General features: G+C 43.4%; 1 protein-coding gene across 1 annotated transcript in view; it reads right to left on the reverse strand.

Moving 5' to 3' along the window:
• Window positions 1-4513: 4513 nt before the first annotated feature.
• LOC115571472 (serine-rich coiled-coil domain-containing protein 2-like) overlaps window positions 4514-14381 on the reverse strand; it is a 37594-nt gene continuing 27726 nt past the window's right edge. Inside the window, exon 14 of the mRNA XM_030400910.1 lies at window positions 4514-11173. Coding sequence (XP_030256770.1) covers window positions 10808-11173 — 366 coding nt within the window. The 3' untranslated portion in view covers window positions 4514-10807. The remainder of the gene's footprint in view (window positions 11174-14381) is intronic.

A 14381-nucleotide genomic window follows, 5' to 3' on the forward strand; every position in this document is an offset into this window, starting at 1 on the left:
GCACCGCTAACAACAACAGAGCAGCTGTGCTAAATAAATTCTATGACTCGCCACTAGGAATGAATTTTGCAAATGTGTGACTCTATGACACAGTGTGATGTCATAATGTCACAGAATTAAAGGCGGGCCTACTGACGAGGCGTTCAGGAGCAGGGTTTTCTGTGGGAGAGAGGAGCTTCTGTTACCTTTTAACTTTCAGGATCTTTTATGTGCAAAAGAAGCAATAAAACACACTGAAGGAAAGAAACAAAGACTTTAACTTTAACATAAACTTCACTGAAATGTGCAGAAAGACAACTAGCTTAGGGCAGCTAGCAGTTAGCTTACTTTAGCACCTCCATCATCAAACTAGCCTTTTAACGTTTGACATTTTTATTAATGACATCCTAATAAAAAGTCCAAAGTGAACCGCTGGAGATTCCCTTTATAAAACATTTGCACTGATATCATGTTAATTCATACGTCTTGTAGTTTACATGTGGAGGTCAACGTTCAGGAGACACCGACAACACAGAGGTTGTTTTTTTGTTTTTTTTAAATAATGATAAAATAAGAGAAATGTGGATGTTTGTGTCCAGAGAGGTCGACCAGCCGCTGGAGGCGTGAAGACGACTCAGAGGATCTGTTTCCTCTCTGCTCGCCTCGTTCAGCTCCAGGGCTTCAAAACACACTCGCACATCCAACAACTCCCAGGAAACCTCCCACACACGAACACCTCCCACACACACACACACACACACACACACACACACACACACACACACACACACACACCTGGCTCAGTTTCAGCCTCAGGTGGAAGCAGTTGTGTTCTGTTCAGATCCGTCTGCATCAAAGTCGACCGCTCACCTCAGAATAACTTCAATAATTTAATAACGTCGAGAATAAATTCACTTTATTTCACCTGGAAGAACAACAGAAACATGTTAACTGATGCTAATTAGCATAAATGAACCTGCTGATACATTTAATATCTCGTGATTATGATAACGGAGGATAACGAGCTTTAAGCTTCGTGACAGGAGAACTTAGTTTCTACTAATTAAAGCACAAACAGAAACACCTCCGACTAATGAAATCCAATGAAGACATGAACACGCAGCAGCTCAGCTGAACCTGCAAACAGATGAAGTCTGCACATTGATCATCAACAGATCATTAATATTAGTGAGGAGTTCTGACTTTGTCTCAGAATTATGATTTTGAACTCAGATATTTTTAAACTTGAGTCAGAATTCTGAGATCAAAGATGTTTCTGAATCATGAAAAAGTACTTTAAAAATGAAATGTGTTAGAAATAATATGTTTATGATTCTGAGCAAAGTGTCAGAAAGAATTTAAATGGATTTATGGATTTATTGATTTATTTCAACCAGATTTGAACTGTCGGCCATCGTCTTATTCTATCAACATTTGCTTTTTAAACTAAGATCAAACATTATTGCACGTTTTGGTGCTTGTATTAACTTTTTATTCATTTTATTTACAAGAACGTCCCTCGAGATTTAATCACTTTTCTGAGGAGAACCGACCTGAAAATGATCCAACAGAGCAAATCAAAACAGATAAATGTGATGACAGTCAAATACATACGATAAAATCAATCAATCAATCAATCAATCAATCAATCAATCAATCAATCAATCAATCAAGCAGCATATCAAAAATAGATCACGGAAAACTGATACACAAAATAACGTTGTTTGAAAGGTCCTGTATCAATAAAGTTGAATTGATTGTTTGATTGATTGATTGAAGCTTCTGTTTGGAGTTTTCTGTCAGAGAAATGATTTATTGATCCTCATGATATAAAGTTATCCTGAGAACCTTAAAGGAACAAACAACATGTCCGTGAAGATGTTTGTCTCCATAAACACAACTCATCATCATCATCATCATCATCATCTTCATCTTCATCTTCATCATTGAGCTGTCACTCAGCTCAGCCTTCATCCAGACGCAGCGGCGTCTCAGCTGACCATCAGTCGTGCTGCGTTCAGGGTGTCGGCGGACAGATGGGGACATTTTTCAGAGTTATCGGAGCGTCAGGCTCAGATGAGGACGGGGACGCCGGCGAGGACGAGACCGAGGGCTCGCTGAGAGGGACGAGGACGCATATTGAGGTCAGGATGAGGAGTCGACTGTCATGAGACACACCAGACTGATTTACAGCTGGGAGGCGACGGGTCGGACCGCCACCGGAGACCAGACACAAACACATCAGAGGAAAAGTTCTGGATGACTCAGAGACAAAACATCCAGACAACGTTGAGATTTTAGGAGCTTTGCTGTCTGACAGAGAGAGAGGACTGAAACCACTCTGATGTCTGAGAAGCTAAAGTTCAGTTTCCTGTTGTTCTATTCATGCAAACCCTTTCAAAATAAAACCACATCAACATGGTACAATCATCAAACAAGGAAGTTTAATGGACAGCAGATAAGATCATCTATGTCCGCCCTCCAGCCTGCAACAGCCAGTGAGTGACCCGCTCTCCTTCCTCCTCTGACTTCTGCTCTGGTGTAACTCTGCTGCCGGCCGACACTCGTCTGTTTCTCTTCTAATCCACTTCACGTCCAGTGTCACACAGTGTGCCGTCTGTCTGTCCGTCTGAGGATTATCAGTGTTTCCTCCTGCAGACTCTGAAGCTGCAGATCAACATCAGCTTCAGAGGAACAGAGACAGAAAACAGGCTGCGATGGAAAAGATGGCTGAATTATTCTTCCATCTCTTACTCCAATCTAAAACATTTACCCTAAATGTGAAACAGCATCGAGCTGACGAAGACGATTTTCAGATTAGGCAACAGAAAAGTTTCTTTCTTCCTGCGTCTCGGCCGGATCAGCAACGTCTTACTGACTGAGTCTCAGTTCAGGGTCTGCATCCTCTGAAGGACTCGGCCTTTGTGGTCTTTGAAGGCGAGTCCTTCAGAGAAACCTTGTTAACCTCGTCAGCCGTTGTTAAATGTGACGGTCTAGCCTTTGGAGCATTTCCTGGTTGCGTCACCAGATGTTTTAACCTTACGTCACGATTTCTGCCGCCCAGGTCGAGAAAGTGACGATCTACGCCACGCGATGTCGCCATTTTCTCTCTTTCTTTCTTCTTTTACGGGCGCGCAAAGAATCTTGGGATATGTGAGGCCACGAAGGATTGTAGCGGTGCGTCTAGAGGAAAAAGAAAGCGTGTCTGGAGGAGACTTCAAATTGGGACAGCCTTCACATGGGATTGTGATGTAATTGGCCTTCAAATGCTCCTCTGAAGGATGCAGACCTGAATTCAGACACAGCAACTGACTGTCCAACACTTGTCCGACTGGTGTGCTTTTATTTTATAGGAACGTTTGTCCTTCGTGGAGGAGATGCAGGATGAGGAGCTTCCTGCTGAGTGTGTGAGGAGGATTACAACCAGCTGTGTGTGTGTGTGTGTGTGTGTGTGTGTGTGTGTGTGTGTGTGTGTGTGTGTGACCCTCAGGATTTGTCTGTTTTTTGTCTTTTAATCTTCAGCAGCAGGAAGCAGCCGGATGTAAAACTCCAGTCTGGAGAATTCAGACGAGAAGGGAATTAATCAGAGAAACTTTACAACTCTTACCTGTTCACACGCACACGCACACGCGCACACACGCACACACGCACACACACACACACACACACACACACACAGAGCTGTAGTAATAGGCCGGGCTGCTGTCAGGAGGGAGCTGACTGTAATTGAGTGCAGCTCCTCTGCTGCAGGTTCATTCAAAGTCTAAATAGCAAAGACACACAGTAAAAGTGTGTGTGTGTGTGTGTGTGTCAGTCCTTTGTTCCAACAACCACAGAAGAAGAATGAACCAACACACTGCAGTTGGTTTCACTTCCTGTTGAACACAAACGGACAAAGTCGTCCGTCGGCTGTGAAACGTTTCAGCATGGACTTCCTGTCAGGAAACTAAATGTTTCACTCGCTCCAGTTCTTCTTCAGTTCGGCTCGTCGTTGTGTTTGTTTTGAGTTTGTGAACGTTTGTCTTGAAGGTCGAGCTGCTGTCGAAAACATCACACACATTTGAATGAAGATGAAGAAACGTTTCTCTGTATTTCTTTGTGTAAAATCAAATGTTTAATCTCATCTGAAACTCGTTTTATTGTTGATACACTGAATTTTTCTGTTTTAGTTATTTGAAAACTCAATAAATTCATTGTAATGTTCATCCATCATCAGAGCTCAGGGCTCCTACAGAAGTCTGAGACACAGATGTTTCACAGTAAATGTTGGAATGTGGAATGTTTACAGGAAGTTCACAAAGTCCATGCTGAGATTAAAAAGAACCGGAGACAAATCTGCTCGAATGTTCTGTCACTTAACCAACTATTCAATCTTTGGACTCAACACTTCCTGCACAGATTCTTTTCAACTTAAAAGCCTTCCAGTGGTTCCAGGCAGGCTTTTAATGTGAAAGTTTTACAGGAAGGACTGTTGATCGCAGACATCATTCAATCGATCATCAATCAAGACTCAAGAAAGACGCAGAGCAGAAACTTTTGGTGAAGATTATTTTTATTTCAGCGTTCGTCTTCTCAGCAGCATCAGACACATCTCAGCCAATGACAGAAGAGGAGCACAGAATATCAACCAGTGTATCGGCCAATCACAGCGGGGCTACACACACACACACACACACACACACGCCTTCACGGCTTCAGTCCAACCAAACAGGATGTGATGTCACACGGGCTTCAACACAACGAGCGACGGTAAGAAGAATCTGTGTCGACCCAACAAGAGCGACGTTTTCACATCGTACGCCGTCTGGACGCCATGTTTGTAGTTTTCTGTCAGTGGATTCTTGTGTGTCTGTTTCAGGAAACACACACAGATCCACCGGTCAACAGACACATCTCCATGACAACGCATTCGTCCAGCCCACCTCCCGTATGACATCAGCGCAGCATCAACGCAGAGCGACAGTTTGATGAACCCAAAAAAAAAGAAATCAGACAAACAAAACAGAAGATTTTGACGTGTCGGACGCTGAACAAAGCCCCGCGTCGTCCGCCTTCATTTAAAGTGCATTTTCAGACTGAGATGCTTTACAAGCTCACAATTCAGTGTTAATAATAACAACAATAACAATAATTACAGTCGGTTAAGACTTTGTACAGTTTATCACATAAATAAGAGTTAGCGTGGCGGCAGCAGTGGCGGCGGCGGCGGTGGCAGGCGGCGAGGTAAAAACACTGAGTCCTCCAGAATTATTGCACACAAATCAAATTCAAGAAAACCGGCACAGGAAATGGCAGGAAGGCTGTCAACATAAAGTACCTGTCCTTCAAGTTTTTCAAAATAAAAGCATTTCTCCCCCCAGACGGCAGCGTGTGGAGTTACAGGACACAGCAGAGATATTGTATAGATATGAGCAGTGAGTACATTACTGTGATTATTCAAGTTGTTCAGACGCAACATGAGAATTTAAATATCTGTTTAAATACGTTTAAATACAGTGTTTGAAATATCAGCGACACCGAAGCAGCTGCGACCTTTGACCCGCAAAACATCCAAACACACTGAAGAGTCAGACGTTATTTCAAGTTTTCAGCAGCTCCTGTTTTAACATTTCAACGATCAATAAATCCAGTGTCACATTTATTTCCACTTCTGCAGAAGTCTGGAAATTTAATTTAAGACCTTTTCTGTTTTTTTTTTATCTACACAGAACGACATTGAACAGTTTTTACTTCAGTGTGGACGACGGAAACCCAGCAGGGACAAAAAGGTCAAAGATTATTGAGTAAAAACAGGAATTTGTTGTTGTTTGTGAATATGTTTCTACTCTCTTCACTCAAACTCAACACTTCCTGCACAGATTCTTTCACATTAAAAGCTTTCCAGTGGTTCCAAGATGGCTTTTAATGTGAAATTCCTACAGGAAGGACTAACGCAAGGCCACGCTGGGATCAAATACTGAGAATAAAAACTTTACCAACTTTTCAATTGTTTAAGACTCGGCACTTCCTGCACAGATGTTTCACATTAAAAGCTTTCTAGTGGTTCCAGGCTGGCTTTTATTGTGAAACTTTTACAGGAAGGCCCAATTTCCTTCCCGAAGGCGCGCTGGGATTAAAAATGTGCTCCATTTTTTCTTTCAACTTTTCAATCGTTTTCGACTCGATACTTCCTGCATTGATGTTTCACATTAAAAGCCTTTTGAAAGCTTAAAAGAGATAATCTCTCACTGCCTGGAAGCTTTTAATGTGAAATGTGGCATAAAAGAAAAACAGCTTAGTGATAATTTAGTGAATCAATTTGTGTTATTCTTGTTAATTTGTTGAGAAACTTTCATGTTCGCGTCGGCTGAGTTTAGGATTTTATTTTAGATTGAACCGAAATTGAACGACAATTTCAAATATTCGATCTTTCTAAACTGAAACTCACTAAAGGCCACGTCAGTGTGCAGCGACCTTAAAGACCTCTGAACCTGATTGGATGAATGTTTGTGTGGGCGTGGCTAAGCAGTCAACAACAACAACAACAACAACAGCAGCTCCAAGATTTTAGATCTACTATTTTAGTTGAACTAATCAGTTTTTTGGACGTGGACCCTGGTCTGCGTGGACCCTGGTCTGCGTGGACCCCGGGCTACGTGGATCCTGGTCTGCGTGGACCCTGGTCTGCGTGGACCCCGGGCTACGTGGACCCTGGTCTGCGTGGACCCCGGTCTGCGTGGACCCCGGTCTGCGTGGACCCCGGTCTGCGTGGACACGGACAGAAAAGCATCCAGGTTGAGATTTCAGATTTCTTTATTTTTTGCTCCTGATTGCAAAAGAACTCAAACCTTCGATCAATGTTTTCAATCATTCACAGCCTTTTCAGAAACACCGACAGAAACGCGGAGGGACACGAAGGCCGGAGAGAAGCCTTGAGAGACGACTTTTTGTGAAACTCTGGAATGGAAATCTTTAACCTTGTTCGCAGCTGCGCAACAATCTGCTACAATTTATTTTCCCTCTTTCATTTCAGACAGATACTCGTCTCCTCCCTGATTCTTTTCGCTGCTCATTTCTATTCAGCGTCTTTCGGAGGTACGTTTCATTGTGTTGGACAGAAGTGTGTTAATGTGTGATGCGATGAAGCTCGGCGGTGAGTTGTGTGTCACTTGCATGAATTAAAGCGGCTCGGAGCGGATCTGAAGCCGCGGCTCCACTTTACGAGCGCCGTGATGAAGCATTAAGAGACGGAATCACGCGAGTCCAAACTCCTCAGACTGTAATTTGTTTCAGCGCCGACTGAAATCACTGATGAACGTTGGAGGAGCAAAAGAATCTGTCTGCACCAAAGAAACATGTCGGACACACGAGACACTGAAACACGTGAGTGATTCAAACATGCAGCAGCTTCAGGAGATCAATGTAACTAAGTAGAATTATATTTACTAAAGTAGCAGATTTAAGGGGAGAAAATGATATCATCATTAAACCTCCTCAGTTATTCCGCGCTGTCTGCTTCAATCACCAGACTCCCTCAACAATTGTAGTGATTTTAAGAAGTTGTTTCATGAGGCGAAACTGAACAAACTCTGTGAAACGGCTACGACTAATTCTAAATCATTGTCTCCTTCTTGTAAATTCAGCAAATCTTCTTCATGAACTTCTTTCTGTCTTTGAGTACAAACGTGGCGTCTGTTCATCTCAGTACGTTAACTAACCACGAAACTTAAGAGTTATTTTTATTGTCAAAAGTTTTCTGGCTCTATAAAATAAAATAAACACTTAAATGTGTATTCTGGATGTTTTCTAACACATGTAGTTTCTCCCTTTCAGTACCTGTTCTTTTACTTTATAACATTTAGGTTTTTACAGACAAAAGTTAAGAAGTTTCCTGATACTCTCACTCAGACTTCCCTCCTGTTGTTCAGCAGCTGTTTCCAGCTGTTTGGTCGGAGGAGGATTTTAATTGGACGGCTGCTGGGAGGCAGATTAACTGTTATTTCTCTCCCTCTTTGAGATGAAGCGACCTTCAGGTTTAAGCTGGCTATCAGCCGGCGGCTTGTCTTTGCGGTTTGCTCAGGGGTGAGAATATTCAGCAGGTAAATCCAGTTTAAGCTTCAGATGAGAAACTCGTTAATCTGCTGTTGTTTCACCCCAAAGTCCTCCCGTCTCCTCTCAGCCGGACGCACGAGGCTCGATTCACACGACGGACGAGAGAACTCCAGATTTAAACGCTTTTGTGGCGGATTAAAAGTGATGATGTCAGAGTTTCAACCTGGATGTGTTTCGATGTGTCGAGGCTTCGAGGGAAGGAAGGATGAAAGGAGAGATCGAGAGAGGAAGGAGGAACTAGGAGACCGAAAGTGGAAGGAAGGAAAAAAAAAGGAAGGAACAGAGGGAAGAGGAGACAAGGAGGTAAAAATAACAAGGAGGCTGTGAAGAATAAGACCAGGAAGGAAAGGAAAGAAGGTAGGAGATGGAGGAGGAGGTAGAGGAGGAGGTGGTGTTGTTGGTGGGGAGTTCTCAAAATTCCCATGATGCTGTTGCCGTGGCTGCCGGGCTGTATTGCCATGGCAACCTGGTTTATCTACAGCACCTCAGTGATACCTGCTGATGCTCCCAGGTGTGTGTGTGTGTGTGAGGAGAGAGGAGAGAGGAGAGAGGAGAGAAGGAGAGAGGAAAGAAGTCGCTGGAATAAAAACTAAAAGGACCAATTAGAGCCGACAGCCTCCCGTGTTCACCTGTTCTCCCTGTCGGCCTCGTTATCCCTCCTGCTGCAGCCTCGACACACAGAAACGAGGGATGAACGGAGACGACCGGAGAGAAACGTGTGAGGGAAAAACACAGACGGACAAAATGTGGATGAATGATTGAAATGAACAGACGATCAGAGCAGCTGAGTCGTCCTCTGAACAGAAACACTCAGCAGGTTCAATCAGGCTGTCGAGGAGACGAGACGTTTGAGGACACTCGTCAGCCGAATTCAAATTATTCAGTTTCATTTGAACATTTTTGCTAAAAAGTAAACAACCGGTTCTCTCAGTCGCTGCCGTCTGTCCGCCTCGTTGTTGTTGTTGTTGTTGTTGTTTCACATGTTGTAATATTTCTCTCGATCATTTCTTGGACCGTCAGAACCAGAAACCTCCTCCAGCTGCGTGAAATGTTTCAGTTTTTTGCATATTTCTTCGACACCTCCTCCTCCGGGGGGCACACGGGACGTTGCATATTTTATTGCATATACTGTTACTAATATCAAAGCAAGCAGAGTCGCTGGATCCTGACTGATCATCGCCGACAGAGACGAGGTTATAGTGTTTGATGAGTCAGTGTAAATATCAGCGGGCTCGTTTCAGCGTCTCGACGGGTATTCTGGAGTTCAGAACGATCTGGACTAAATGTTAATGTGAGGACGGACCCTGATGAGATGTGAAGTGACTGACAGACGAGAGTTTTAAGTGTTTGTTCAAGCAGAAAGACACTTGAACAAACTGTTTGCCCCCCTGCCTCTCACGGTGTATCAGGAGAACAACGGTGGCTGGATGTCGTCAGCTAACGCAGGAGGAAGATAATCACCAGGGTCGGATGGAGGGAGGACGCAGAGATACTGAAGCATCGAGCATTTTACCACGACGAGGAGAAGGATCCGTCATCCATCTTTGTGAAGTCAAGAAATACATGAATTCTCGTTTTCTCACAATAAAGACGAGAAAGAACAGACGTGAGCTTGTTCTCTCAGAGGTGGATGTAACTGAGCAGACGGACTGACGGATGTTTGGAGAAACAAGTCTTGGTGTTTGTGCGACTCTCCAGTGAGGAGAAGCAGCGACTTCACACGAGTTTCCAGCGTCAGGTCGGACAGGAAGTCTGAGATTCTGCCTCCGAACACACAGCGAGCGAGCGAGGAGAGAATATTCAGACACGAGCTTTCTGAAGGAAGTCAATAAATAAATACTTTTAGGTAAAGCGTCTTGATGTTTTTAGAACGATCGTTTTAAGAGTCATTTTATAAATAAAATGTGTCATTGAAACTTTATTCTTTGTATCAGTCGAGCTGACGTGCTCTCACTCTGTTGTTAACGCAGCAATTAACTGAACTCATTAAACGTGTTGACTACGGAGACCCGGAGGTGTCACAGAGAAAAAAACAAATCACTCATCGTGCTCTCGATTTAAAGTCACATCAGATATTTTGATTCATCTCGTCTGCAAACTGTCAGCAGATATTTATAAAGGAGATTTTAATCATCAGAGCTTGTTAAAGTGAAACAGTCATATATCAAAGTTTTACTGACATGTTTCTAACTTTGTGTGCAGAAGTTTTGGATCTTGTTCAAACTATTTATGATCACTTTCCTGCACAAGATAACAACTTGTTAAAGAAGAAAATACTGGATCTGGATCTGTAGCATCTCGTGTTTGTAGATGATAACCTCGAGCTAACGTCTCGTTCCTGCTCCATAACATCTTGTACTAGATAACCAGTAGGGGGACTGATGCATGATGGGAATACATTTGGCACAAACGATGATTGTTTTCTCTCCGTGTCATCTCCGTTAAAACTGTCTCCATTTTTAAAAACAGCTTCCTGTCCAGGAACGTTCGTCTGTTTCATATCATCGTCTTTAAAGTAAATTATACCGAGACGATCAGGGCTGTAAAATCACCACTTTTTAGAACTTTATTATCAGTCACAGTGCTTAAATATCAACAATAAATACGTTAACTGTTTCATTTACATCTTAAATAATTTAGCCTCGTGATCGTTAGTATAATCAGAGTTTAGGATCGTTACTGAAGCGGTTCGTCGCCTCGCGTCGCTGCGTGTTAAGACCGTGACGAGGCTGACACCTCAGTGGCTCTTTGGTTTGGGGAGGCGGGATGAGCCGGAGGTGGACGCCGCCTTCGCCCTCGGCGGCGCAGCAACAGCTGAGCTGGAGGTGTGAGACAGGAAGAGGCGGAGTTTGGAGGGCTGGGGGGGCAGCAGGGATCTGGTGTGGGCTCCTCTCCTCTCCCTGTCCTCCTCTTTCCTCACTCCTCTCCCACAATCCTTTGCTTCCTCAGTGGTGGCGGCGGTGGCGTCAGGACAGTCCGGGGCGCTCTCAGGCTGGGCGGAGCGGGGGAGAGCTGGAGGCGGAGCTTGGGTTGGTGGTGGAGGTGGGCGGCGGTGCGTCAGTGGTTCCTGCTCTTCTTGGCTGGAGGAGTGAAGTATCTGTGACTGAAGACAAGGACGAAGAAGAGACGTGAAAAACTGCAGCGAAGACTTCATACAGTCGAGTACATTTACTCCAACTTTAGTTACTAGTTACTGTACAGATTACATCCTGCATCAGAGTTCTTTACTTCATCTGTAATCAGATTAAAAACACGGATCAGAACATTCTGAATACTGGATCTGTTGTTTACAGTTCATACAAACATGTAAATAATGTCGATGTATAATTTACTTTTCTTGTCATTTTGCTGCACGAGAACATTAAATATCAGATACTTTCAGACTTTACTCGAGTACTATTGTACCAAAGTAATACTTGAACACCATGTTGTCACTTGAAACTGATTCTGGACTGTGTTTAAACTGAACTGACGGGTCCAAACACCGTGAACACCTTCGACAGCAGAAGAAGAGATAAAAACAAAGATCAGGCTGAAAACTTTCAGGAGTATTTTTATCTGCGTGTTTCATCAGTGTTCAGAGTTAAAGCACGAAAATGAACAAAATCAGACTTTATGCTTTTAAACAACATAATGTTCAGTGATTCTGGGAGCAAACACACACATCAGGACGCATCAAAGCCAACAACACACACACGCGCGCACACACACACACACACACACACACACACACACACACACACCAAAGCGCTGGCGTTTAAAATGACCCGTCATCTGAAAGAATAACTCTTCTTCTCTTCATCGCTCACCTCCAGCAACACAATCAATTATTGAACAAAGCACATTCTGACTTTATTACACTGAACCATCAGTGCAGCAACAGCAGCTGATACGATTCGATCACAACGTGACATGTGATCACACTCACGGTCAAACTTTAATGCAGTAAAGTTGTGTTTTCACTTAACGGTATTAAACTGCTGATTCTTTAAAGGAGCAGTTCATCCAAAACTGTCAGTTCACTCATCATCTCCTCCGTGTCAACAAAACTAAACATCTGAAGAAAACCACAACAACAAAACTACAATAAAACTCTGCTGAATCAGCTGTTGGCACTTCCTGTTTGCAGTGTGCTCGTGGACGTACAGACGACTTCACTGGATCGCTGTGACACTGAGAAAACTTAAAACATCATGTTTCTAAGGCAAGTTCTGCACAGTGAGGAGCATGTGAGTCAGAAAGTCCTCCACTAATTTCAAATGTCCACAAAGGTTTGTTCAACACAGGAACGTTTCTGTGTTGTTTAATTTTAACATCTTCAACTCTCTGAGCGTCTTCTCTCTCTCTCGTGGTGTCAAAGTCTAAACGGACCCGACAGAGCCGAGCGAGCGGCGTCCGATCGTTCAGCGGTACGTATCAGAGTGTGACTGATACAGAACCGCTAAGCTTCTTGTTGCTCTGCTCTCTGTAATCCTGCAGCCTGCTCTCATCTACACACTGATAATCCGATTTACACAGTAAAGTTAAAAAAAAAAACTGAGCGCTGAAATCCATCATGTGCTGCGATCTCGGCGTATTGATCCTGCAAACTCCTGTGAAGTGGTAACTAATCTGCTGCTGCCACTCTGCACCAGACTCCATGCAGAAATTCACTGATTTTACAGTCCTCACTCATTTATTCACGAGCATCCCTGAATAAATGATCATGCAGAGGTTGAGTTTATATCAATAATATGAAGATACTTGTGGGTTTGCTCAACAACGCTTTCAGATGACGTCCACACCGAACCTGAGCCGAACAACGAGGGAGAGAAACTCTACAACACTCTTATTATCGATTTCCTGTCAATTATTTTTCTAACTTTTGGGCGTGCAGACTTTTCTTTATTCCACAAAAACTCTCAGAGGACGTCTGTCGACATCGTTACACGAGCAGGAAAACTAAAAGAAACAGAATTATTGGACTCTGACAGAAATAAAACAACAAGGAAAACACTGATGGATGAATGAATGAATATAATAACAAGCAAATAAGTTAACAACCATCTTGTTGGAAATATTTAATTCTCAGACAGACTTCAGAAGCCCTGAGGGCCAAGTGAGGAATTATTTTCTTCTGTTTTTATGATTTGTGATCTTGAATCTTTAAAAGTTCCTTAATTTTGTTTCCATCTGTTACAAAAAACTTTTGTTTCACAGCTAATAGAGGCTGGTGCAGCTCATCTGCAGGCTTAAAAATGTGGGTTTAAATTCAGCTGATGAGTAATAAGAGTTTAATGCCAGAGACACATTGTGTTTGACACTAAACAAGAATAAAAGGTTTGCCAAGACGTCTGACTCAGCTTTATTTCGCTTCCACCCGCAGGTAGACACAAACGCTGCTCCTGTAAAACACGACGTCGACAGAAGAACAAACATCTTCTTCAACCAGCAGCTACATGACAGGCTCAGAGTGGAAACAGGAAAACAGAAGCTCCACGTGAGCAAACTGAGGATGTTTCTGTTCTTATTGATCCTGGAAGCTCCTGTAACACGATCACACGCTCTGACATGTAGTCAGAGAGTATCAGAGTAAAAAGTCTCCCTCTGAAGGACATTTGTGGTCAAAGCTAACTGAAGCTCACGTCATATTAATAGAACTCAAAGACTATTAAAGTTAAAGGTAGAGTCAGTAGGATTTGTCCCAGCTGTTCCTGAACGCACCACAAAGACAGTTGCTTGTTGAGTCTCATTCCCAGGACGTCAAATAGACACATGTTGGGTTGGTAAAGCGTCCCGAGCAGCAACAAAGAGAGAAAATCAGAAACTCTCTGCAGATACGAGACACTAACACGCCTTTTCTCCACATTCCAGTCTCCCTCTCTGTCTGTTTACGCCTTCTTACGGCTTTTACGTCTTTGTCTCGTCTCGCTGCGTCTGCCGTGCGTGATGTGCTCTGATTGGTCCACATCAGTCTGCTGATGCTGGGAAGGTGGCGTGATGACGCCAAATAAAAATGCATCAAACTAAAGCACTTCATCAGTCTCTGGTAATTTCCTCTAACAGCTGCGTGCTGTTGTTTCAATCAAACAGCAGCAGGAAACATTTGTTGTTCTGGTGAATTTCTGTGGCAGAGTGACAATCCGTCCAGCAGGAGGCGACACTGAGTCAGTAAAGTGAATCTGGAGGTTCTGTGTGGAACATAAAGGAGAACATCGACTGGTGAACGCCGACATCTGGTGGAGGCCGGAGGTACTGCAGAGCGTCTGTCTGCAGCGTTAAATGTGACCGAGTCCATCACTCATGAATAATGCATGAAGGATGGAAGGATG

Source organism: Sparus aurata, chromosome 20 (genome assembly GCF_900880675.1).
Source record: "Sparus aurata chromosome 20, fSpaAur1.1, whole genome shotgun sequence".
Taxonomy (NCBI): domain Eukaryota; kingdom Metazoa; phylum Chordata; class Actinopteri; order Spariformes; family Sparidae; genus Sparus; species Sparus aurata.